General features: G+C 36.9%; 1 protein-coding gene, 2 long non-coding RNA genes and 2 pseudogenes across 4 annotated transcripts; 4 read left to right on the top strand and 1 right to left on the bottom strand.

Annotated features, from left to right (window-relative positions):
• The first annotated feature begins 4,022 nt into the window (after positions 1–4,022).
• On the top strand, positions 4,023–7,075 carry LOC137729876 (receptor-like protein EIX2; annotated as a pseudogene).
• A 1,585-nt stretch (positions 7,076–8,660) lies between these two features.
• On the top strand, positions 8,661–11,415 carry LOC137730111 (receptor-like protein EIX2). The gene has a single exon (XM_068469175.1). The coding sequence runs from the start codon at positions 8,689–8,691 to the stop codon at positions 11,374–11,376; it is 2,688 nt and encodes an 895-aa protein (XP_068325276.1). The 5' UTR covers positions 8,661–8,688; the 3' UTR covers positions 11,377–11,415.
• Positions 11,416–14,019: 2,604 nt separating this feature from the next.
• On the top strand, positions 14,020–16,614 carry LOC137729877 (uncharacterized). 2 transcript variants are annotated; one of them, XR_011068049.1, is made up of 4 exons: positions 14,020–14,318; positions 14,569–14,679; positions 14,765–14,909; positions 15,883–16,614. It is a non-coding gene; the product is annotated as an uncharacterized lncRNA (long non-coding RNA). The 2 variants fall into 2 exon arrangements; XR_011068048.1 differs by having other exon boundaries at positions 14,840–14,909; positions 15,883–16,564.
• Positions 16,615–16,784: 170 nt separating this feature from the next.
• On the bottom strand, positions 16,785–20,662 carry LOC137729878 (uncharacterized). The gene is made up of 3 exons (XR_011068050.1): positions 19,102–20,662; positions 18,779–18,865; positions 16,785–17,339 (listed from the first exon to the last, which is right to left on the bottom strand). It is a non-coding gene; the product is annotated as an uncharacterized lncRNA (long non-coding RNA).
• Positions 20,663–20,965: 303 nt separating this feature from the next.
• On the top strand, positions 20,966–23,888 carry LOC137729967 (receptor-like protein EIX2; annotated as a pseudogene).
• Positions 23,889–24,377: the final 489 nt, after the last annotated feature.

The raw sequence follows: 24,377 nt of genomic DNA, 5'->3' as shown, positions 1-24,377 counted from the left end.
AATAAACCACCAGTTCAAGAGGAGAGGTTGATTCGACAAAAATACACTCAATTTAACAATGATATCTCATGGAACGGTGAAGAACCATTTTTATCGATTTTAAATATCAAAAATAAAAGTAAAAGAGTTATGTCAATTCATAGACCATTTTGGATCAAAAGCCTTCCTCTTTTGAATTCAAATCTTTAAATGGTAAATGTATTAAATAAAATTATAAAATAGTAAATGCCACATAATATTTTGGTCGACCTCTGTGCGTGCATATGCAGCGAAAGCGAAGGGGACTCAAGGGAATGGACAGCCTCGACTGTGATTCCGAGTAGCCATCTTACTACTTTATTCCCAAAAATTGCATAATTATTCAAACAAATTACAGAAAAAGAGAAGAAAAAAAAAGTGAGACTTGAGCCCCCAAGTTTCAGAAAATCAAAAATCAAATACTGTTACCGGGTCAGGGTGTAAGGGCCCACTCACCAACCTTTTCGTAGTCCACCTGCCCTTGCTTTGTAGGACACAATGTTCCTACCGTTGATGTCGATGGTGATGGTTTTGTCATTTTGATGATCAACGGCTGAGATGTTCTTTGGGCAATCAGGGGTTGTTGTGAGATTTTGGACTTTATGGTGGGGGCATTTTGGTCAGCAGAGGTCACTGATTGAGAAAGTGAGAAGCAACCATATGCACGGGGATAGTTAAAGGGCAGGTTTCAGCCTCATGACTCGGTCTGAGTCGTCTGACTCTGGACGCCACCCAACTCCGGCGATTAGATAAAAGTAATATTAACTAGAATTTTCTTTTTCTTTCTCAATGGTATTTTTTATTTAAATTTATTGCTTTCTGACCTCGATTAATTAATGTTGGCTACAAATATCTTTTGGTCTTTTTCACTTCTCTCTTTGTTACTGATTCCTCATAAAACACAAAATTTTGCTATGCTTTGATGTATGTTTTGCACGCCATTAGTAAAACATTGTGCTGAAGAGAATTAGAGCATACTAAAAACAATGTGCGGACTTTTGATGTAAATATTTTTGGAATCAATCTTTAATAAAAATACAAATGTTGAAAATGTACTTCAAGTACTTCCAACTAATTGGTGCTTCTTGTAGAAATCATTTTAAGTGCTATTGAACTCAAAATTATTTTTACTAAAAGTGTTTTGAGTTATTTTAAAAGCACTTCCAAACGATTGCTCGTGCACACCAAAACACAAAAACATAGGTATTTCTCAACAGTTCACTCGTGAAAAACGGTGCGGGAAAGAGAATTAGCCCCAAGTCTAATCAAACTTAGTGAAATTTGCTAACTTGTAGAATGGGCCGAGGACTTGGAATTTGCGATCCCATCAATTTCGTAAAGCTTCAGCTTCTTACCAGAAACATGTCTTACACGCCATGAGTAAAACATTGCACGGAAGAGAATTAGAGCATACTAAAAACAATGTGCGGACTTTTGATGAAAATGTTTTTAAAATTAATCCTGAATAAAAATACAAAAGTGAATTTTGAAAAAGCATTTCAAGTGCTTTCTAACAGAAGTACATAACTGGTACTTCCTTCAGGAAGCACTTTAAGTGCTTTTGGAACTCAAAATCATTTTCTCTAAAAGTGTTTTTCAATCATTTTAAAAGCGTTTTCAAGCGAGCGAGGCTTCTACTGCACACCAAAACACGAAAAGCAAAAGTTGAGATTTAACTAAATTTCGTTTGGTCAAATCTTGACAATGTATTCATGAAAAACGGTGCATGAAAGAGAAATAGATCCAAGTCTAGTCAACCTGAGAGGACTTTGCTAACTTGTAGAACGGGTGGAGGATTAAACACAAAATTTTACTATGCTTCGATGTATGTATTGCACGCCATGAGTAAAACATTGTGTTGAAGAGAATTAGAGCATACTAATTAAAAACAATGTGCAGACTTTTTATTTAAATGTTTTTGGAACCAATCTTTGATAAAAATGAAAATCTTGAAAAAGTACTTCAAGTGCTTCCTACCAATTGGTGCTTCTAGCAGAAAGCACTTTAAGTGCTTTTGAACTCAAAATCATTTTTTTTTTAAAGTGCTTTCATTCATTTTAAAAGCACTTATAAACGAGTGATGCTGCTCTTGCACATCAAAACACAAAAAGTAAAGGTATTTCTCAACAGTTCACTCGTGAAAAACGGTACGGGAAAGAGAATTAGCCCCAAGTCTAGTCAAACGGAGTGGAATTTGCTGACTTGTAGAATGGGCTGAGGACTTGGAATTTTCGATCCCATTGATTTCCTAAAGCTTTAGCTTCTTACCAAAAGTATGTCTTACACGCCATGAGTAAAAATTGTGCGGAAGAGAATTAGAGCATACTAAAAACAATGTGCGGATTTTTGATGAAAATATTTTTAAAACTAATTCTTAATAAAAATGCAAAGTGAATTTTGAAAAAACACTTGCAATGCTTTCTACCAGAAATACATAACTGGGGCTTCTTTCAGGAAGCACTTTAAGTGCTTTTGGAACTTAAAATCATTTTCTCTAAAAGTGTTTTTCAATCATTTTAAAAATGTTTCCAAACGAGTGATGCTTTTACTGCACACTAAAACACGAAAAGCAAAGGTTGAGATTTAACTAAATTTCATTTGGTCAAATCTCAACAATTCATTCGTGAAAAATGGTGCGGGAAAGAGAATTAGAAGTGCTTTTGGAACTTAAAATTATTTTTTGTAAATGTGTTTTTCAATCATTTTAAAAGTGTTTCCAAGCGAGAGAATGTCAATCATGTGATTTTTATTTCGTTGAGATTGATGGTGTCTGTTAGATTTAGGAAGATGAGATCAAACACCGTTCTGATTTTATGACAGATTTTCATTTTTAGGAATTAATTTGTGGAATAGAATGCACATTGTTGCCCTGAATTTGGTTTGAACTGTGCTCTTATTTTTAGTATCTTATGCATAGATTGAGTGCTCGAGAAAAATTTAGGTCACTGATTCATTAAGTATGTAGTGTTCTCTTGCATTAAAATTGGTCCTAGCTGTTCCTAAAGTCGTGTTATGCGTGAACTCCTCATTAACTTTCGCGTGAACTACTAATTATGTGATCGCTTGTTTTAATTTGTCAAAAATATTATATCTTCCTTACCATATTAGATCCTTATTTTCGAAGTGAAGTTTCTCCTTCTATTAGGGTTAGTTCTTTGGATTTTCCATATATCAACAGCCTCTGGAAGTCGGTGTACTTAACTCTCCTCATCTCTCACACAAGTGAACGTTTAATATTGCATCAGTTGAAGGTGTAAATGTATTGGTGGCGTCATCAATTTATCGATTAAATTGGTACCGCTGAGGATGTCAGATAGATCATGTTAGGGTCCAATCTTTTAAGTTTTGACGGAGTTCATCTATCTTGGATTACAGAGAGTGGTCTACATATCTTCTAAGTAGATTCAGTGGTATAGTGTAATAATGTAATGATGCAACTGCAACTAAAGAGATAACATCTGCAGACATGATTTTGCAAAATCATAAAACTCTTAAGAGTTTGAACCGTACCGGAAAGTTTATATGAGTTGAAGGACCCTACTTAAGTCGGCAAGATCATAAGCTCTTGCAGCTTCTCCTCCATATCAGAACCACCTGCAGTCCAAATTAACAAAGATTCAATGCCAAATCAAAGAACAAATCGGCGATAATTTAAACAAAAAGCCCTAATTATTGTTGTAGAGAGAATTCATATCAAGATAAACTACATTATTTGATTCGAATTGAATCCAAAAGCAGCATAAACATGAAGGGTAAAAAATTAAGAAACGGAGAACCAAAATGCCAAAATTAAACTCAACAAATAAGAAAACGAACAGAGAAAGAGAAACCCTAGAAACGAACAGGCCAAAATTAAACTTAGTAAAAATATATTTTGAATAATTGAAAAAAGCATTTCAAGTGCTTCCTACTAGAAGGGCGCTTTTTGGAAAAAGCATTGTAAGTGCTTTTGGAACTCATAATTATTTTCTTTAAAAACGTTTTCAATTATTTTAAAAACATTTTCAAACGAGTGATGCTCCTTTTGCACACCAAAACACGAGAAGCAAATGTTGAGATCTAACTAAATTTCATTTGACGAAATCTCAACAGTTTATTCGTGAAAAACGGTGTGATATAGACCCAAGCATGGAACCTGAGAGGACTTTGCTAACTTGTAGAATGGGCGGAGGACTTGGAATTTTCGACCCCATCGATTTCCTAGCAAGCTTCAGCTTCTTATATATTGACTTGTATCCTCACCTCAGTACCCAGCCATCTGCAACGAAAAAGAAAACTTGGTAAAAATGGATAGGTTCCATGCTTGCTTATTCAACCCTACTTTTCACCTCAATATTTTGCTCTCTCTGGTTTTGGCCTCTTCATATGTTTCAGTCACTGCGAAATCATGCATCGAGGAAGAGAGAGGAGCACTTCTCAGCTTTAAACAACACCTCGCCGATCCGTCCGGTAGGCTTTCTTCTTGGGTTGGTCAGGATTGCTGTCAATGGGAAGGGATTTCGTGCGACAACCGCACTGGTCACGCTACAAAAATTGACCTCCGTAATACTTATCCAGATCGGTTGGGAGTTGATGAAGAGTGGGACGAGTCGGCTTATGAAAGGTCTTGGTTGGCAGGTACGGTAACTTCATCCTTGCTTACCTTGAAACATTTGAGCTACGTAGACCTAAGTTACAATAATGTCCAAGGGATTCAAATTGTTTGCCAACTTCGAACTTTGAGATATCTCAACATCTCATTTGCATCATCTGTGGGAGAATCTGAATTTCCCAAAAGCATTTTCAACCTTACTAACCTCCAAACACTTGACCTAAGTGGAAATTCTTTCACCGGTCATTTTCCTCCCCAACTTGCAAGCCTCGAATCTCTGAAACACCTTGATTTATCTCATAATCACCTCAAAGGTAGAATTCCCAAACTCCTTGGAAACTTTTGCAAACTAAAGACCTTAAACCTCGGTGACAACGAATTTGATGGGGGGATTCAAGAGCTTTTGAGTGGTTTCTCAAATTGCACAAATAACAGATTAGAGTCCCTAGATTTGTCTATCAATAAGTTTGCAACAGAATTGTCTGACTCCTTAAGAGTTCCAACAAGCTTGCAGCACCTTGACCTTGGAAGCAACTTGTTTTGGGGCTCGTTTCCAACTTCTGTTGGAAACTGGTCATCCTTGAAAAGTCTACGCCTTCCTTACAACAACTTGAACGGATCTATTCCCGAAAGTTTGGGCCAACTCTCTGAGCTAGTTGACCTGGATTTGTCTGAGAATTCATGGGAAGGCATTTTAACAGAAACTCATTTGATAAATCTCACAAGACTGCGATCTATTTATATGTCCACGGATGCAGCTATGCCGCTCATTTTCAATGTGAGTTATGAGTGGAGTCCCCCCTTCCAGCTCCACACAATTTACATTATAAATTGTAGTGTAGGTCCTGCCTTTCCTGTATGGCTTCAATCTCAGACTGAGCTACTTGATGTCACCCTTAGTAGTACCGGAATCTCAAATTCTATACCAGAGGAATGGTTCTTGAACTTATCTTCCAAAGTTGAATATTTGGATTTATCTCGCAACCAAATCTGCACAAAGCTTCAATCCCAACTCAAATTTCCAAATTTATATTATATGGTTTTGAGTCATAATCAATTTGAAGGTCCACTCCCACATTTATCTTCTAATGCCACTTACCTTTTTCTCGAAAGTAATAGTTTTTCCGGGCCTATTCCTTCAAATTTCGGACAACTGATGCCCAGATTAAGAGTTTTGAATCTTGCGGAGAATCACTTGAATGGTACAATTCCGTCCTCTCTATGCGACTTGCAGAACTTGGAAATCCTGTCCCTAAGGAGCAATCAGTTATACGGAGAATTCCCGGACGCATGGAGTGTGTGGCCAAATATAAGGGTTGTTGATGTGGCAGACAATAATCTCTCTGGTAATATTCCGAATTCAATGGGTGTCCCCAGTTCTCTACTTATATTGAAGATGAACAATAACAATTTCGGCGGCGAAATTCCTTTCGAGTTGAAAAATGCAACTTCTTTGGGCTGTATTGATCTTGGAGGCAACAAATTAACCGGAAGTGTTCCTTTATGGATCGGATCAAACTACTCCGAGTTGTCTACGCTGCGTTTGCATTCCAACTTTTTAAGTGGGCACATCCCGCGCCATCTTTGCAATCTTCCCTTCCTTCACATCCTAGACCTCGGCCATAACAATCTTTCAGGGACTATTCCCAAGTGTTTGAAGAATTTGACTGCTTTGAATTTCATTCCAAACGATAATAATACAGCGGCTTCATATTATGATATGCAAACAACAGTCATGGCGAAAGGAAGCGAACTAGTTTATTACGCGCCTGCTTTGAGATGGGTGTACAGTATTGATCTTTCATCAAATAATTTAGAGGGTGAAATTCCTGAAGAAATGACCAGCCTCATTGCACTGGGGACCTTGAACTTGTCAAGAAATCAGTTAAGGGGGAACATTCCCTCAACAATTGGAAATTTGCGTTGGTTGGAAACTCTTGCTCTCTCACACAATCGCCTTTCGGGACAAATTCCTCAAAGTTACTCCTCTTTGTCGCTCTTGGCTCATGTGAACTTGTCTTTCAACAACTTGGTTGGAAGAATTCCTTCGGGCAACCAACTCCAGACGCTCGAGGACCCAACCATTTATGAAGGCAATCCATTACTTTGTGGGGTTCCTTTAACTAAGTGCCCTAGAGATGAAACACCGCCTTTTCCCTCTAGTGATGCAGGAGATAATAAAGATGGAGACGATAATGGAAAGCTTTGGCTCTATGTCAGTATCACACTCGGCTTCATCACGGGCTTTTGGGGAGTTTGTGGCACATTAATCGTAAAGAAATCATGGAGGTATGCCTATTTTTGTTTCTTTGATGATATGAAAGATAAAGTAGCATTAGCAATTGCATTGAAAGTGGGTCGGTTGCAAAGAAAAATTTGATTCGAAAAAATGTACTGAACTCATAATAGTATTCTTACTTTGCGTGATGCTTTCTGTTGGTCTTTGTAATGTGTAATAAGCTACTATAACACGATGTGTTCTGTTTTAAGTACCTCAGTTGTTTGCTTTGATTAAGATTTAATTTCAATTGTTTGTCGGAAGTTCGAAATTCAAATTTGATGCAGATAAAAATAATAATGTTCTAACAGTTGCATTCAAGGACTTAATTACCTATTCAAACAAAACAAAAATGTGGATTTACAAAACGCTGAATAAGTTTACAAAGGAACATGTCTTGTATAACATATATCCAAATGAAATCTGAGCCACTCCCAAAACGCTGGAGATCTGGCAGATTCCGATTGGGCTCAAAACCAGGAACATCTTATAAGCACCTTGTGGCAATGACGGATCCAAACTTCTAACATTGGGTGGTCTTAGTATTGAACTTGAAGTATCCGGAATCGGATCAGAACCATCCAAAATTGGAGTTAAAACTATTACAAATAAAATTGTCCAGACTAATCGATAATGTTTTCACATGTTAATATCGTTCCATACTTCGAATTTCTACACATTATCAATTATTAAAACAAAAAATCATATCCGTTAATGAACAAACATATCTATTTATATATATATATATATATATATAGCATAGCAATAACTATAATCTATTAGAAATTCAAAATTTTTCATCCATTATACATCTATTTCAATAGCATCCTGTATTATTAATTTGGGCTAAGATTAGAAAGCTTAGTTAAATTTAAAAAATAGGACATTATCAAAAAATGAAAAATAGAAATTAAGAAATTCAGTGGTGGTGGACAGGAGAGGTGGAGCAAGTGGTGGATCCTTGGAGGGTTGGTAGGTTGTGGACGGAAGGAAAAAGGGAATTGGGAATAGGAGGAAAAAGAGATTTGGGCTTTGGGCATTACTAGAAAAATGTCCGCTCTCTGTATCGGATTTTCAAACTATAATCGACAACAGCTATGAATAATATCTACAGAAAAATTCACTCGAAAGGCTGCAGCACTACAATCGCATTCTCAAATGCAGTAATTAGACAATGCACATTTGACTTGAGTAATTCCCACAAAACCACAAATTAATAGTCATCACCAAATAATTGAAAAACCATGAGATAGGCGAATCAATGCGATAAAATAAGCAGTTCAGTTTGCATCAATATTATATTAAGTTGACATCGAGAATCAATATACAATCAAAATGGCGAATTCATAAGTATATGTTAACAAAAGTTGCAATCGCTCCAGTTCGCTTATATGTTTGAGTGTCGGTGAGGATTTTGACGATTTAGAAGATGCACCTCAGATTGATTGATGGGACAAAGTCTCTTACATTAACCGGCATGTTGATTTAACCTAAGCCTCGTTCTTTTTCTTTTGGTTCTGAAAAAAAAAAAAAAACATGAAAAAGATAAAGCTTATCATTCCAATTGTAATTGGGATAAAACATACTTCACTTTTTTTTTTTTTTTTTTTTCCAAAGCTTTTCAATAAAGACGAGACTGTAAGAGACTAGTATCCTCACCTCAGCTTCAGCTTCTTATATATTCAATAACAAGCTTTTCACTTGTATATTCACTTGTAACAAGCTTCAGCTTCTTATATATTCACTTGTATCCTCACCTCAGTACCCAGCCATCTGCAACAAAAAGAAAAACTTGGTAAAAATGGATAGGTTTCATGCTTGCTTATTCAACCCTACTTTTCACCTCAATATTTTGCTCTTTCTGGTTTTGGCCTCTTCATATCTTTCAGTCACTGCGAAGTCATGCATTGAGGAAGAGAGAGGAGCACTTCTCAGCTTTAAACAACACCTCGCCGATCCCTCCGGTAGGCTTTCTTCTTGGGTTGGTCAGGATTGCTGTCAATGGGAAGGGATTTCGTGCGACAACCGCACCGGTCACGTTACAAAAATTGACCTCCGTAATACTTATCCAGGTCAGTTGGGAGGTGATGAAGAGTGGGACGAGTCAGCTTATGAAAGGTCTTGGTTGGCAGGTAAGGTAGCTTCATCCTTGCTTATCTTGAAACATTTGAGCTACTTAGACCTGAGTTACAATAATTTCCAAGGGATTCACATTCTTTGTCAACTTCGAACTTTGAGATATCTCAACTTCTCATCTGCATCATCTGGGGGAGAATCTGAATTTCCCAAAAGCATTTTCGACCTTTCTAACCTCAAAACACTTGACCTAAGTAGAAATTCTTTCACCGGTCGTTTTCCTCCCCAACTTGCAAGCCTCGAATCTCTGAAACACCTTGATTTATCTGATAATCACCTCAAAGGTAGAATTCCCAAACTCCTTGGACACTTTTGCAAACTAAAGACCTTAAACCTCGCTGTCAATGAATTTGATGGGGGGATTCAAGAGCTTTTGAGTGGTTTCTCAAATTGCACAAATAACAGATTAGAGTCACTAGATTTGTCTTTCAATGAGTTTGCAACAGAATTGTCTGACTCCTTAAGAGTTCCAACAAACTTGCAGTACCTTGACCTCGAAGCCAACTGGTTTTGGGGCTCTTTTCCAACTTCTTTTGTAAACTTGTCATCCTTGAAAAGTCTAAACCTTAGGGGCAACAACATGAACGGATCTATTCCCGAAAGTTTAGGCCAACTCTCTGAGCTAGTTGACCTGGATTTGTCTGAGAATTCTTGGGAAGGCATTTTAACAGAAACTCATTTGATAAATCTCACAAGACTGCGATCTATTGTTCTGTCCACGGATGGAGCTATGCCGCTCATTTTCAATGTGAGTCATGAGTGGGTTCCCCCCTTCCAGCTCCACAAAATTTCCATTATAAATTGTAGTGTAGGTCCTGACTTTCCTGTATGGCTTCAATCTCAGACTGAGCTACTTGATGTCACCCTCAGTAGTACCAGAATCTCAGATTCTATACCAGAAGAATGGTTCTTGAACTTATCTTCCAAAGTTGAAAATTTGGATTTATCTCACAACCAAATCCGTGCAAAGCTTCAATCCCAACTCAAATTTCCAAATTTATATTATATGGATTTGAGTCATAATCAATTTGAAGGTCCACTCCCTCTTTTATCTTCTGATGCCCATGTCCTACATCTCAAAAGTAATAGTTTTTCCGGGCCAATTCCTTCAAATTTCGGACAACTGATGCCCAAATTATCATATTTGAATCTTGCGGAGAATCACTTGAATGGTACAATTCCATCCTCTCTATGCAGCATGCAAACCTTGTTACACCTGTCCCTGAGGAGCAATCAGTTATACGGAGAATTCCCGGAAGCATGGAGTGTGTGGCAAAATATAATGGTTGTTGATGTGGCAGACAATAACCTCTCTGGTAATATTCCGAGTTCAGCAGGTGTCCCGAGTTCTCTACGTATATTGAAGATGAACAACAACAATTTTGGCGGGAAAATTCCTTTCGAGTTGAAAAATGCAACTTCTTTAAGCAGTATTGATCTTGGAGGCAACAAATTTACCGGAAGTGTTCCTTTATGGATCGGATCAAACTACTCCAAGTTGTCTACTCTGCGTTTGCACTCCAACTTTTTAAGTGGACATATCCCGCGCAATCTTTGCAATCTTCCCTACCTTCACATCCTGGACCTTGGCCATAACAATCTTTCAGGGACTATTCCCAAGTGTTTGAAGAATTTGACTGCTTTGACTTTCTTTCCATACAATAATTATACAGTGCCTTCATATGATGAGGTGCAAACAACAGTCACGACGAAAGGAAGCGAACTCGTTTATTACAAGACTGCTTTGAGATGGGTGTATAGCATTGATCTTTCATCAAATAATTTAGAAGGCGAAATTCCGGAAGAAATGACCAGCCTCATTGCATTGGGGACCTTGAACTTGTCAAGAAATCAGTTAAGGGGAAACATTCCCTCAACTATTGGAAATTTGCGGTGGTTGGAAACTCTTGATCTCTCACACAATCGCCTTTCGGGACAAATTCCTCAAAGTTACTCCTTTTTATCGCTCTTGGCTCATGTGAACTTGTCTTTCAACAACTTGGCCGGAAGAATTCCGTCGGGCAACCAACTTCAGACGCTCGAGGACCCATCCATTTATGAAGGCAATCCATTACTCTGTGGGGTTCCTCTTTTAACCAAGTGTCCGGGAGATGAAACACCGCCTTTTCGCCCTAGTGATGCAGGAGATAATAAAGATGAAGATGATAACGGAAGGCTTTGGCTCTATGTCAGTATCACACTCGGCTTCATCATAGGTTTTTGGGGAGTTTGTGGCACATTAATCGTAAAGAAGTCATGGAGATATGCCTATTTTCGTTTCTTTGACGATATGAAAGATAAAGTAGCATTAACAATTGTATTGAAAGTGGCTCGGTTGCAAAGAAAAATTTGATTCAAAAATATGTACTGAACTCATATAGTATTCTTACCATGCGTAATGCTTTCTGTCAGTCTTTATAATGTGTAATAGGCTACTAGGACACGATGTGTTCTGTTTGAAGTACTTCAGTTGTTTGCTTTGATTAAGATTTAACTTCAATTGTTTGTCTGAAGTTTTAAATTCAAATTTGATGCAGATAAAAATAATAATGGTCTAACAACAGTTGCCTTCAAGGACTTAATTAGCTATTCAAACAAAACAAAAATGTAGATTTACAAAACGCGGAATAACTTTACAAAGGAACATGTCTTGTGTAACATATATCTAAATCAAATCTGAGCCACTCCCAAAACCTGGAGATCTGGATGAGTGCCCGCCTCCCCCGACCTTGGCAGATTCCGATTAGGCACAAAACCAGGAACATCTTACGAGCACCTCGTGGCAATAATGGATCCAGACTTCTAACATTGGATGGTCCTAGTATCGGACATGAAGTATCTGAAATTGGATCAGAACCATCCAAATTTGGAGTTAAACTATGAGAAATAATATTGTCCAAACTAATCGATAATGTTTTCACGTGTTAATATCGTTCCATACTTTTAATTTCTACACATATCAATTATTAAAACAAAAAAATCATCAGTTAATGAACAAACATGTGTGTGTGTGTGTTACTTTAGTATAAAGTAGGGGGAGGATGGCACTGTGCAATTTTGGGTTGATTTCATTTTATTTACGTCCATGCCACTGGTTGGCTTCGTGTGTTTGGGCTACTGGAGTTTGTTTGCTCATCCCACCCCTCCCTCTCTCCTCCCAGCTTTCCTAGTCTCTGTCGGTGACTCGAGTAAATTGATAGCAACCAAAAAGATATAATAAAAAAACTAATCACAAAGTAATTTAATAAATTTTTATATATAAAGGATCACATCAAAATGGAAAATTCGTCTGCCATAAACACTTTATTTACAAGAGGTTGAATCGCCAAAATGATGTCTGAAATTTGCATAATAAATCACTTTGGTCATTGATATTTCAAATCAATAGAAGTGGTTCATGAGATTGTCCACCATCCATCATTTTGGTCATTCCGAAGCTCTTGGCCGGAAGTTTGGGCAATTTTCAAAGTTTCGTAACTCAATTGTTTCTTAACCAAATTTGATCCATAATATATCAAAATGAAGATAGGAAACTGTAGAATAAGATTAAACCTATTTGGAAGCCCAATGGTTTCCAAAGATGGCCGGAAAATAGCCTCAAAGTTAACTAGTCCGAGGGAAAACTGGAAAACTCGCCGGAAACTTGGTAAACTTTAAACGTTCATAACTTCTTCAATACTCAACAAAATCAAGTGACTGACAAACAAAAATCATACTTCTCGAGGAGACGAAGAGAATGGTACCTTTTTCGACTACTAAATGGCCGTGGTTTGGCTAGAAAATGACTCGAAAGTGGCTATCTTGGTCTTGAGTTAGCCGTAAAAAAAGGTATCATTCTCTTCGTCTCATCAAGAAGTATGATTTTCGTTTTTGAATCACTTGATTTTGTTGAGTATTGAAGAAGTTATGAACGTTTAAAGTTTACCCAATTTTCAGCCAGTTTACCAGTTTTCCCTCGGATCAGTCAACTTTGAGGCTATTTTCCGATCATCTGGCAACCATTGGGCTTCCAAATAGATATAATCTTATTCTTCACTTTCTTATCTTCATTTTGATATATTATGGGTCGAATTTGGTTAAGAAACGATTGAGTTACGAAACTTTAAAAATTGTCCAAATTTCCGGCCAAGAGCTTCGGGACACTTAACAGAATAACCAAAATAATGGACGGTGGACAATCTCAGGAATTACTTCTATTGATTTGAAATCTAAGGACTAAAGTATTGTATTATGTAAATCTCAAATACCATTTTAGCAATTTAGCCTTCATGAGACTACCACTACCCTGCTTCTTCCTCACTTCTTCCTATTATTTCTGCAGTTTGTGGCTATGCAGGGAAAAAGACAAAGTTTATGGAATGGTGCAAGGGCACCAACTGAAAAGAAGGAATGGAAAAAAATAAAAATAAAAAATAAAAAGGATGGTGCTTTTGAAAAGGTGAAAGAAAAAATAATAAAAGGGAAGAGGCGCATCGACAGTGCATCACCACAGAAATAAGAGTAATGTTATTCATATCATATTTTTATACCATATTTTCATACTATCTTAAATAATATTTGATGTAGACAATCGCATCATTTGAATTAATCAAATTTTTAAATTTAGTTTATTATTTAATAAACTAATAATTAAAAAAAAACTAGTTAATTAAATGATGATTATGGTATACGAGGAGTCTTTCTCCTTCCTCTTCTTGGGTTTTGCAAATTTTTCAAATAATGTGACTGTTCACATCAAATACTACTTAAGATGATATAAAAAAATGGTAAGAATAATATTACTCTAGAAATAGTAGTAAAATATAATAAATAAAATAAAAAGGAGAAATGGGGACAAATGTTTCTGGAGCCATGTGGATGAAAGTCTTCATGTAAACAATAAAGACTTGAATTATCAGTCTTAAAGTCTTCATGTGCACAGTGATGTTACAACAGGTTTTTCATCTGACAATTACAAGAAGCAAACTAACCTTATTTACAAAGTCTTCATGTAAATAGTAAACAATTGAATTATGAGGCTTAAAGTCTTTATGTGCACAGTAATATTTGCAATTATCAGCTTTCAAATTCTGCATTTGGGCCATCCACCATATTTATAACATTAAAAATTAAAAACAATATAGACAATCATTGAAGAGGACATTAGTCTAATTCAAATGATCAGTTCTTTTATTTCAGAGCAATATTCTAGTGTTGTAATCGTCTGCTCTCTCTCTCCGCCGCGACTGCCGCCAGCCATGCCTCCTGTCATCTAACTATCTATCCTCTCCAAACCACCACCGATTTAATCCCGAGGTATACACTTTTTGGTTTTTCATTTTCATTTTAATTTTTATTTGTTTGAATTGTATTACTAGGAGAAATAACCTCAAAGAGATGATATTTTGTATTTGATTTCTGAGTATTTGTTGTTTTTGTATAAGAATCACTATTTGGATTAATTGTTGATTTTCAACCTTTTGCCTTTGTTCTTAATATTTTTGAGTTTCAGATGTTAAATACCAGGTTTTTTCATTTAGCATCTTATGAATTTTATGAATTACAGATTCTGCAGTATTTTCCAAGTAGGTGGAAACAAGCACAAGGGAAAACTTTATCTGCATATTCATACATTTTATTTCCTTCAGTTATCCTTGCATTTTACAGTGAGCTAAAGGTAAGCCCTTGCTGGCTTTGATTGTGAATTTCGATGTTATATATAGTTTCATAACAGTACTCTGTTGTGTACTTTCTGTCAACAGATAGATCTTACAACACATGGTTATGTAAATAGATTCTACATATCTACACACAATGCTTACAACACATGGTTATAGTATCGTGCAGAATCTGGACCTGAAAAGTGATGGCATAGGTTTTCTGGCTGGATTGATGACTGTAATCAAGGTATCAGTTAAGCTCTTATTGTGACTCGTAAATTTTGAATAACTGCTGGTTACTGTTAAAATCCCAAATGTATGCAATCCCACATTCCAATTTGTTGTGTGAAGACAAATATCATGCCGAAATGATTAGTCATATGGAAATGCTAAGATCGCAAAATTTCTTTTCGTATCAAACTATTAGGAATGCAAATCTCACCATCTGCAGTTTTTCGTTGACATAATTTTGATCCACACTACATTTTTCATTGCTTTCAAATCTCACTTGTTGTTGCTTGCTTTCAACTTGGCAACAAACCAAACTCATTTGTGGGTTGGTTTATTTGTAATGTTGTATGATGAGGTGGTCGTTTCTGTCTATACATGTTTCTGTTTAATCTATTCTATCCGTTCGATGCACTGCACTACCAGCGGAAGCGCGACATTCATGAACTATTTTCTTTCAATTCCTCCTTAAACATGAGAGGGCATACTAGCATAAGCTGTTTGGCACAAGATTATTTAAAAGTTATGTAGTCGACTCATTTTTCGTGTCATTTCATGTTGGTTGGGTGAAGTTTATTTGGAGTGTTATGAACCTATAATTATGTTATTCGAATTGCAGTATATAAACTTGGTTATTTACTTCTCACGCCATTGAGGCACAAAAATTGTTCCTGCATTGAGTTCTTTATATCAAAATTGAACAAATTTAATTTTCCTTTATAATCAAATGCATTGAAGTAATTGTGAGTTGTATGACATGACTGTTCAATTATGGCCTTGGCCGAGGCCCCTTGCAGTTTACTGAACATTTCATCTACGCCTTGAGCTTTCAAATTCTTTGTTAGGCCAAATTAGTTGTGTTGGATTCAAAATATTTCAAAATATTTTTTTTTGTGTGCTTTTGGTCTTTTAACTAAAATTTCATTAGATTTGGTTTTTGAATTTGAAAGTCTCTAAGTTGCTAACAAATTTACTTTGTTTGCAAATATCAGAAATTTGGATTGTTGGATGAAGAAGTTGGTTCCTTGCCATTTTGAGGTATATAATAATACGCCCTCATTTTTATTCAAAACCTAATTAGTTATCGACGTTTTTTTATTTATCTTTGTGAAGCTTTCATGCTTGGATTTTAAATATATAATTCAATTTTCTTCGTTTGAGCTGAGAATGGAAATGGGCTTCTTTCTATTTTGTGCACGTATCTGTATGTATCCATTTATGTAAAGCTTGAGATAACTAAGGATATATTTCTACCAAACCCCATTCCAATTGAATGGTTGGTGTATTTGTTCCAAACAACATTCGAATTGGATGATTGGTTTATTTGTTCTAAACTCCATTAGAATTGTATTTGTATTTCTGCCGTTTATAGATGATTGGTGTAGCTGCTATGATTGTCAGATTGTGTATGTTGGTTATTGCTTAACTGAGCGAATAAAGTTAGCAAAAAAGTAGATGCTATGTCAATGTATGTGATTGGGGAGTGTAGTTATGAAATATATGATTACATTGATCAGGGATAATGAGTGTCACAGAGTCCTAACTGAGCAATGCATGTCGTGACTCGGTGTAGATGCTGCGCTTTGAATTTGGTGAGTTTTTTGGGGCAAGGGTTTTCAAGTTTTTTGGTTGAATTTATCTTGCTTCGTTTTATTTTTTTAGATGTACAAGAGTAGAAACCTTCCGTACAGAAGCTTCACATACTCCCTCAACAATTTGTGTGTCTTTCTGTCGAAATTATTCATGTTTCCTATATTACGGTTTCAAACACGATTTCGATATTGTCAAGTTTCCCTGAACAGATTTAATGAAAATGTTTTCCAGCATCTACGGAATCAGACATAGTGAATGCAAACTTTAATCTTCGGATTTTCTCATTGTTGCAATATGTGATAATTTATTTAATCCTGTTAGCCTGCTCCTCGATCAACCAAAAGTGTCTTAGCTGTTATATGCTTTCTTATTGTTAAATCGGTTGTGATTCTATATGATTCGTGTTTCTGAGTGTAAAATTGTTTATGCAATCTTACTTTCGCACTCATAACAAAGTCTCAAGCCCAAAAAAACCAAAGATAGATAAATTACAATTTGCTTTTCACACGCGCGCCTGCATAACATCCATCATACCAGTGTTTGCTAAATTACTATTTATGTTTTTTGCTATAGTGCAGAAGATGTCCGCCCACATAAAAAATGAATGACCGTAGTCTCCGTTATCAATTGCTACAAAGGCATTCTCCATGTTTTTGCCATTGAACATATGTGCTTGAAAACTTCCTTGCTGAATCGACAACAGAACAATTTTTATGCTTTTTGTTAACTGCTAAAATAGGTGCTTGGCCTACAGGACATGTATTTTGCCACCTTAACTACAAGGGCAAAATATGTGTGGGCTGCATCTTGCTTCTGTTTCTTCAGTGTCTTATGGAAACAAACAAGCATCCTGCATCTTTTTTGCTTTGAACATTAATGCTTGAAAGATTAGTTGTTGAAACAAGAACACACTTTTATGCCTTTTTTGTTTAACTGCTAAAATATTTTGCCATCTTAACTTGAAAAGCAATATATGTGTAAAATGCATGTTGCTTCTGTTTCTCAGCATTTTTTGCAACCATATCTTTTGTAATCAGCTCTGTTCAATGTATATAAAAGCTGAACTGTTTATCTTACCAACGCCGTTCACTCATCTATCCTTTTTGTTCGTTTATGATTATGTTGCATTTTTTTTAGGTTAAATGTGTCTTATTCATGTGGTTAAGGTGTGCATTCAAGTCTCGCAGCAACACGTGAGCATTTTTACTAGTATTCACTGTTTTTTTTTTTCAAAGCTTTTCAATAAAGAAGAGTCTGTTTGTATGGTTAGAGGTTTTTCATGCCAGCAAACCTTCTCTAATATTCCCAACGGTCAAACAGTAGTAAAAATGTAATGAAGATGGAGACTACCACAGCTTGTCTCTGATTAAATGCATGTAGATACTGAATTTTGTCAAGTTTTTACCGGATTGACTACAGCAGATGATACTTAGTATCAATGTCTTATAATATGTGTTATGTATATGCTTTTTGTAAGCTTCTTTTCCCTACATGTTTTAGTATAAGAACTCAACTGAATTAGCTATTTCGAAAGAGAGAATGTCAATCATGTGATTTATTATTTCGTTGAGATTGATGGTGTCTGTTAGATTTAGGAAAGATGAGATCAAACACCGTTCTGATTTTATGACAGATTTTCATTTTTAGGAATTAATTTGTGGAATAGAATGCACATTGTTGCCCTGCATTTGGTTTGAACTGTGCTCTTATTTGTAGTATCTTATGCATAGATTGAGTGCTCGAGAAAAATTTAGGTCACTGATTCATTAACTATGTAGTGTTCTCTTGCATTAAAATTGGTCCTAGCTGTTCCTAAAGTCGTGTTATGCGTGAACTCCTCATTAACTTTCGCGTGAAGTACTAATTATGTGATTGCTTTGTTTTAATTTGTCAAAATATTATATCTTCCCTACCATATTCGATCCTTATTTTCGAAGTGAAGTTTCTCCTTCTATTAGGGTTAGTTCTTTGGATTTTCCATATATCAACAGCCTCTGGAAGTTGGTGTACTTAACTATCCTCATCTCTCACACAAGTGAACGTTTAATATTGCATCAGTTGAAGGTGTAAATGTATTGGTGGCGTCATCAATTTATTGATTAAATTGGTACCGCTGAGGATGTCAGATAGATCATGTTAGGGTCCAATCTTTTAAGTTTTGACCGAGTTCATCTATCTTCTAAGTAGATTCAGTGGTATAGTGTAATAATGTAATGATGCAAGTGCAACTAAAGAGATAACATCTGCAGACATGATTTTGCAAAATCATAAAACTCTTAAGAGTTTGAACCGTACCGGAAAGTTTATATGAGTTGAAGAAAGACCCTACTTAAGTCGGCAAGATCATAAGCTCTTGCAGCTTCTCCTCCATATCAGAACCACCTGCAGTCCAAATTAACAAAGATTCAATGCCAAATCAAAGAACAAATCGGCGATAATTTAAACAAAAACCCCTAATTATTGTTGTAGAGAGAATTCACATCAAGATAAACTACATTATTTGATTCGAATTGAATCCAAAAGCAGCATAAACATGAAGGGTAAAAAATTAAGAAACGGAGAACCAAAATGCCAAAATTAAACTCAACAAATAAGAAAACGAACAGAGAAAGACAAACCCTAGAAACGAACAGGCCAAAATTAAACTCAGCATATCTCTCTCTCCTTCTCTCAGTGCAGCCCATGCCGCTGCTTGCTTTGCTGCACCTCCGTCTGTCTGCAGGACCTCTCATTCTCTCTTCGTCTCCATGTGCAACAACACTCCCTCAATCGCATCGAATGAAGAAGACAACATGGTCTGGAATCCAATCACAAAACTACCCCCACAATCGTCCCCCCTGTCCGTCCGATCTGAAATCCAAACGGGCAAAAGAGTAGTTTTGCTTGTTTCAAGACTGGGACTGGGCCGTTTTGGTCCAGGCCTTTAGGCCTCTGTCTGGGCCCTTTGAATGCAAGCCGAACCTGGAAAATCCATAACAAAGCAAATTTTTTTGTAGAATGGCAATTTGGTAAATAAATCAAAATCAGGAAATTTGTACTGTAGCTTATGAATAGTGTTAACTAGCAATGCTGCCTCGCGATGCTGCGGACGTGAAATTCAACATGTTCAAATGCATTCTTAAGCAGTATCAATTTGAATGCAATTTATCAAAGCACAGGTTGCAACATATCTTGTAACAAAGTTTAAACTTGTTATAGAACAATATTTCAATCAAATAGATATGGGATCACATTAACCATAAATTATTACAATATTCCACAGTTCATTACATTAGCATTTCTAGCCATTAGAACCTCGAAGACATAACTAATCAGTGTTATAGAAACTTACCAAGAAATTAACAAAAGGGAATAGACGACCATAAGCTTCATTCGGTTTCATAGCATATCATATTCGTTTAAGAAAACCTCCTTGCAGTTTGTCCTTCAACAAATCCTACTCAGAGTAAAAATAACAGTAATAACTCATAGGAGGATAAAGTATAACCATTAAATTAAATTCAATAGAACATAAAAAACAATTTGACTACCATACATAATAACTCATAGGGATTTTATGTGGTCTTGCAATCAAAGTGCTTGATAAGAATAATGTGAAAAAAAAAATCTCATCACATTACATATTAAATCGATGGACAAGAGTGGCAAAGGCTAGAAGTATGAAAGATCACCATGGAATGGGTGCTCATGACAATCTTAAAGAATCTATGGGAAAGCGTTATAGCCATTTTTTTGCAATTTTCATGAAATTGCTTCCTTAGCTGTAGAACATGACAAGTTAACTGTAAGATCCCACATCGCCTACGGGTGTGAATCCTGTAAGCCTTATATGTATATTCTTATCTTTATCTAGCATGAGGCCTTTGGGACCTCATTGGCTTCGGGTTCTGTAGGAACTTCGAAGTTAAGCGAGTTCGTGCGAGAGCAATTCTAGGATGGGTGACCTACTCGGAAGTTCTCATGTGAGTTCCCAAAAACAAAACCATAAGGGCGTGGTCGGGGCCCAAAACGGACAATATCGTGCCACAGTGGAGTCAAGCCCGGAATGTGGTGGGGGCTCGGGCCGGGATGTGACAATTTGGTATCAAAGCCAATCCATGGTCCGAGGTGTGCCGACGAGGACTTCGGGCCCCTAAGGGGGTGGATTGTAAGATCCCACATCGTCCAGGGGTGTGGATCATGTAAGCCTTATATGTATATTCTCATATCTACCTAGCACAAGACCTTTTTGGAGCTCACTGGCTTCGGGTTCCGTAGGTCCGAGGTGTGCCGACGAGGACTTCGGGCCCCTAAGGGGGTGGATTGTAAGATCCCACATCGTCCAGGGGTGTGGATCATGTAAGCCTTATATGTATATTCTCATATCTACCTAGCACAAGACCTTTTTGGAGCTCACTGGCTTCGGGTTCCGTAGGAACTTCGAAGTTAAGCGAGTTCGCGTGAGAGCAATCCCAAGATGGGTGACCCAATGGGCGCTTAAATTACCTAGATTTGAGCGGGAACAGTTTCGAACTCCCTAAATTCAATGGTCTGCTTGAAAATTTGAGGTATCTTAACCTCTCCTCTGCATTATCATCTGAGGGAGCTGAGATTCCAGAGTTTATTGGAAACTTGTCGTCTTTGGAAACACTCGATCTTTCGAATAATTATTTCGAAAGGAATCCAATTCCTAAGTCTTTGGGCCAGCTTAAGAGTTTGAATTATCTTGATATCTCCTTCTCAGGTTTTCGGGGAGAAATTCCCCCTAACCTTGGAAACCTGTCAAACCTGAACCATCTTGACCTCGGGTGGAATTACTTGAAAATATCTTCCGAAAGCTTGAATTGGCTTCCTCGCCTCTCTTCCTTAACATACCTCAATCTCGACTTTCTCAATCTTCACAGCGCGGGAGCAAGTTGGCTATCTGCAGTTAACATGCTTCCTTCGCTGTTAGAGTTGCATTTGTTTCTTTGCAGAATTGAAAGGATTCCACTCTCAATCCAAAACGTAAATATGACTTCACTTTTGGTACTTGATATGTCAATGAATTCTATCATTTCTCCACTACCTAGCTGGTTTTCTAATCTTACTAGTCTTCGAAAACTCAATCTGAGTGGACAAGATTTCAACTATTTCACTGGTCCGATTCCTCGTGAGTTTGCAAGGCTCGAATATCTGGAAGGCCTTGATTTTTCTGGTAATGTACTCGAAGGTCATATTCCCAAACTAAACTTTTGCAACCTAAAGACCTTAAACTTTCAAGAAAACGAATTTGATGGGGGAATTCAAGGGCTTTTGAGTGGTTTCTCAAACTGTACAGATAGTGTATTGGAATCGCTGGATTTGTCCTCTAATAAGCTGGAAGATGAGTTGCCTGACTCCCTTGGGATGCTACACAACTTGCAATATGTCAACCTCGAGTTCAACAATTTTTCAGGTGAAATCCCATAATCTATTGGAAAGTTGTCATCCTTGAAAACTCTAAACCTCGAGTTCAAAAATTTTTGGGGTAAAATCCCGGAATCTATTGGAAAGTTGTCATCCTTGAAAACTCTAAACCTCAGTTACAACAATATGATTGGACCGATTCCCGATACTTTGGGACAATTGTTCGAGCTAGTTCACCTAGATTTGTACGGGAATTCATGGGATGGCATTTTAACAGAATCTCATTTCACAAATCTCACAATATTACGATCTATTGATGTGTCTACATATCGACCTATGTCGCTCATTGTCAAACTGACTCATGAGTGGATTCCTCCTTTCAAGCTCTACACAGTTGGCATTACAAATTGCAGTGTTGGTCCTAAGTTTCCTGCATGGCTTCAGTTGCAAACTGAACTTTCCGATGTCACCCTTCGTAGTACTGGAATCTTGGGTACCATACCAGAAGAGTGGTTGTTGAAGGTATCATTGCAGCTCAAATATTTGGATTTATCATACAATCATATCAGAGGAAGGCTTCCACTCCAACTGAAATGTCCAACTCTATATCATATAGATTTGAGCTATAATCGATTCGATGGTCCACTCCCACTTCTGTCCGCCAATCTTACCATCTTTAATCTTGAAAGCAATTCATTTTCAGGGCCAATTCCTTCGAACATTGCAAGGATTGTATCTTTCTGATAATCAGTTGGAAGGCACAATTCCACCATCCATTTGCAACTTGCAAAGCTTGTCAATCCTTTCTCTGAGAAATAATCATTTATTCGGAGAATTTCCCCAAGAATGGAGTGTGTGGCCCCGAATATTTATTGTCGACGTTGGATACAACAATCTCTCAGGTAATATGCCAAGTTCGATGGGTGTCCCAAGCTCACTTCATGTATTAAAGATGAATGATAACAATCTTGGGGGCACAATTCCTTCTTCTATATGGCGAAACTGCACTTCTTTGAGGAGTATCGATCTTGGAGGGAACAAATTTACTGGAAATATGACTTTATGGATAGGATCAAATGCACCCGGGTTGTATTTCATACGATTGCGATCCAACTTATTAAGCGGACATATCTCCGACCAGTTGTGCAATCTTCCATTGCTTGACATCCTAGACCTTAGTCACAACAACTTCTCAGGGTCCATTCCCAAGTGTTTGAAGAATATGACGTCTTTGGTGGAAGGTTTTTCCAATGCCACTGACTATGAAAGCTATATTGAGCAAGCCACATTGACGTTGAAAGGAAGGGAACTCGTATATAACAAAACTTTGTTCTTGGTGAAAAGCATCGACCTTTCATCGAATAATTTAGAAGGTGAAATCCCTGAAGAAATAACAAGCCTCATTGCTTTAAGTACCTTAAACTTGTCAAGAAATCAACTGAGGGGAAACATTCCTTTCAAGATCGGAAACCTGCGTTGGCTGGAAACTCTTGATCTCTCACAAAATCACCTTTCAGGACAGATTCCTCAAAGTTTGTCTTCTTTAACCTCCTTATCTCACTTGAACTTGTCTTATAACAACTTGGCTGGAAAGATTCCTTCTGGGAACCAACTCCAGACACTCGAAGATCCCTCCATTTACAAGGGCAACCTTTTACTGTGTGGAGTTCCTCTTTCAACTAAGTGCCCAGGAGATGAGACTTTTACTGCTACAGATGCGAAAGACAGCGACGAAGATGGAAATAATAAGTTGTGGTTCTATGTCAACATGGTACTGGGTTTCACCGTGGGCTTTTGGGGTGTTTGTGGTACATTGCTTGTGAAGAAGTCATGGAGGTATGCTTATTTTCGATTGTTCGATGACATCAAAGATAAGGTAATGCTAGCAATTGCAGTCAAAGTGGCTCGTTTTCAAAGGAAACTTTGATTCGAGAAGAAAATCTCTCAAGATTAAAATACGACAAGCCAAGTGCTAACTACCAAGTTCATGTACTACGTATTTAGTTTATCTATGACTATCATGTATGTGTAATGTACTGCAAGCTACTAAATAAATCATGTTTTTCCATATTTTCTTGAAATTTCCAGTAAGTATTCGAATACAAGTTCCATAGAAGGCAAACATCGTGCATATTTCTTTGGGGATATTTGGGAAGAAGTATGAGAAATTACGCGAATTGTAGTGTCTGCAATTTTGTTAAAAAGAGTAAATTAAATTTAATACTGGAACAATGCCTTTGAACCATGAACATATAGTGTGGAGAAATTGAAAGTTGAAATAAGTGGAAGACGACATAGGAAAGAGAAGAAAGTTCAAAGAATATTATGATCAAATTGGAACTCAGTTGAAAGTTCAACAGAAAGATGAGTGGAACTGGAAAATGCACACACAGACCAACTTGAAAGAACGCACCAAAAATGTCAGCTTGGTATGCAATTCCTTTCTTTTTTTCTGTTTAGATAATTTGCACAAATTTTCCAACAAGAATACAAGTGTTCAAATATAAAAAATGCAGATGCCCCCACC

The sequence above is a fragment of the Pyrus communis genome, chromosome 3, assembly GCF_963583255.1.
Source record: "Pyrus communis chromosome 3, drPyrComm1.1, whole genome shotgun sequence".
Taxonomy (NCBI): domain Eukaryota; kingdom Viridiplantae; phylum Streptophyta; class Magnoliopsida; order Rosales; family Rosaceae; genus Pyrus; species Pyrus communis.
The sequence above is the reverse complement of the archived record's forward strand: the minus strand, read 5'-3'. Positions and strand labels throughout refer to the sequence as shown.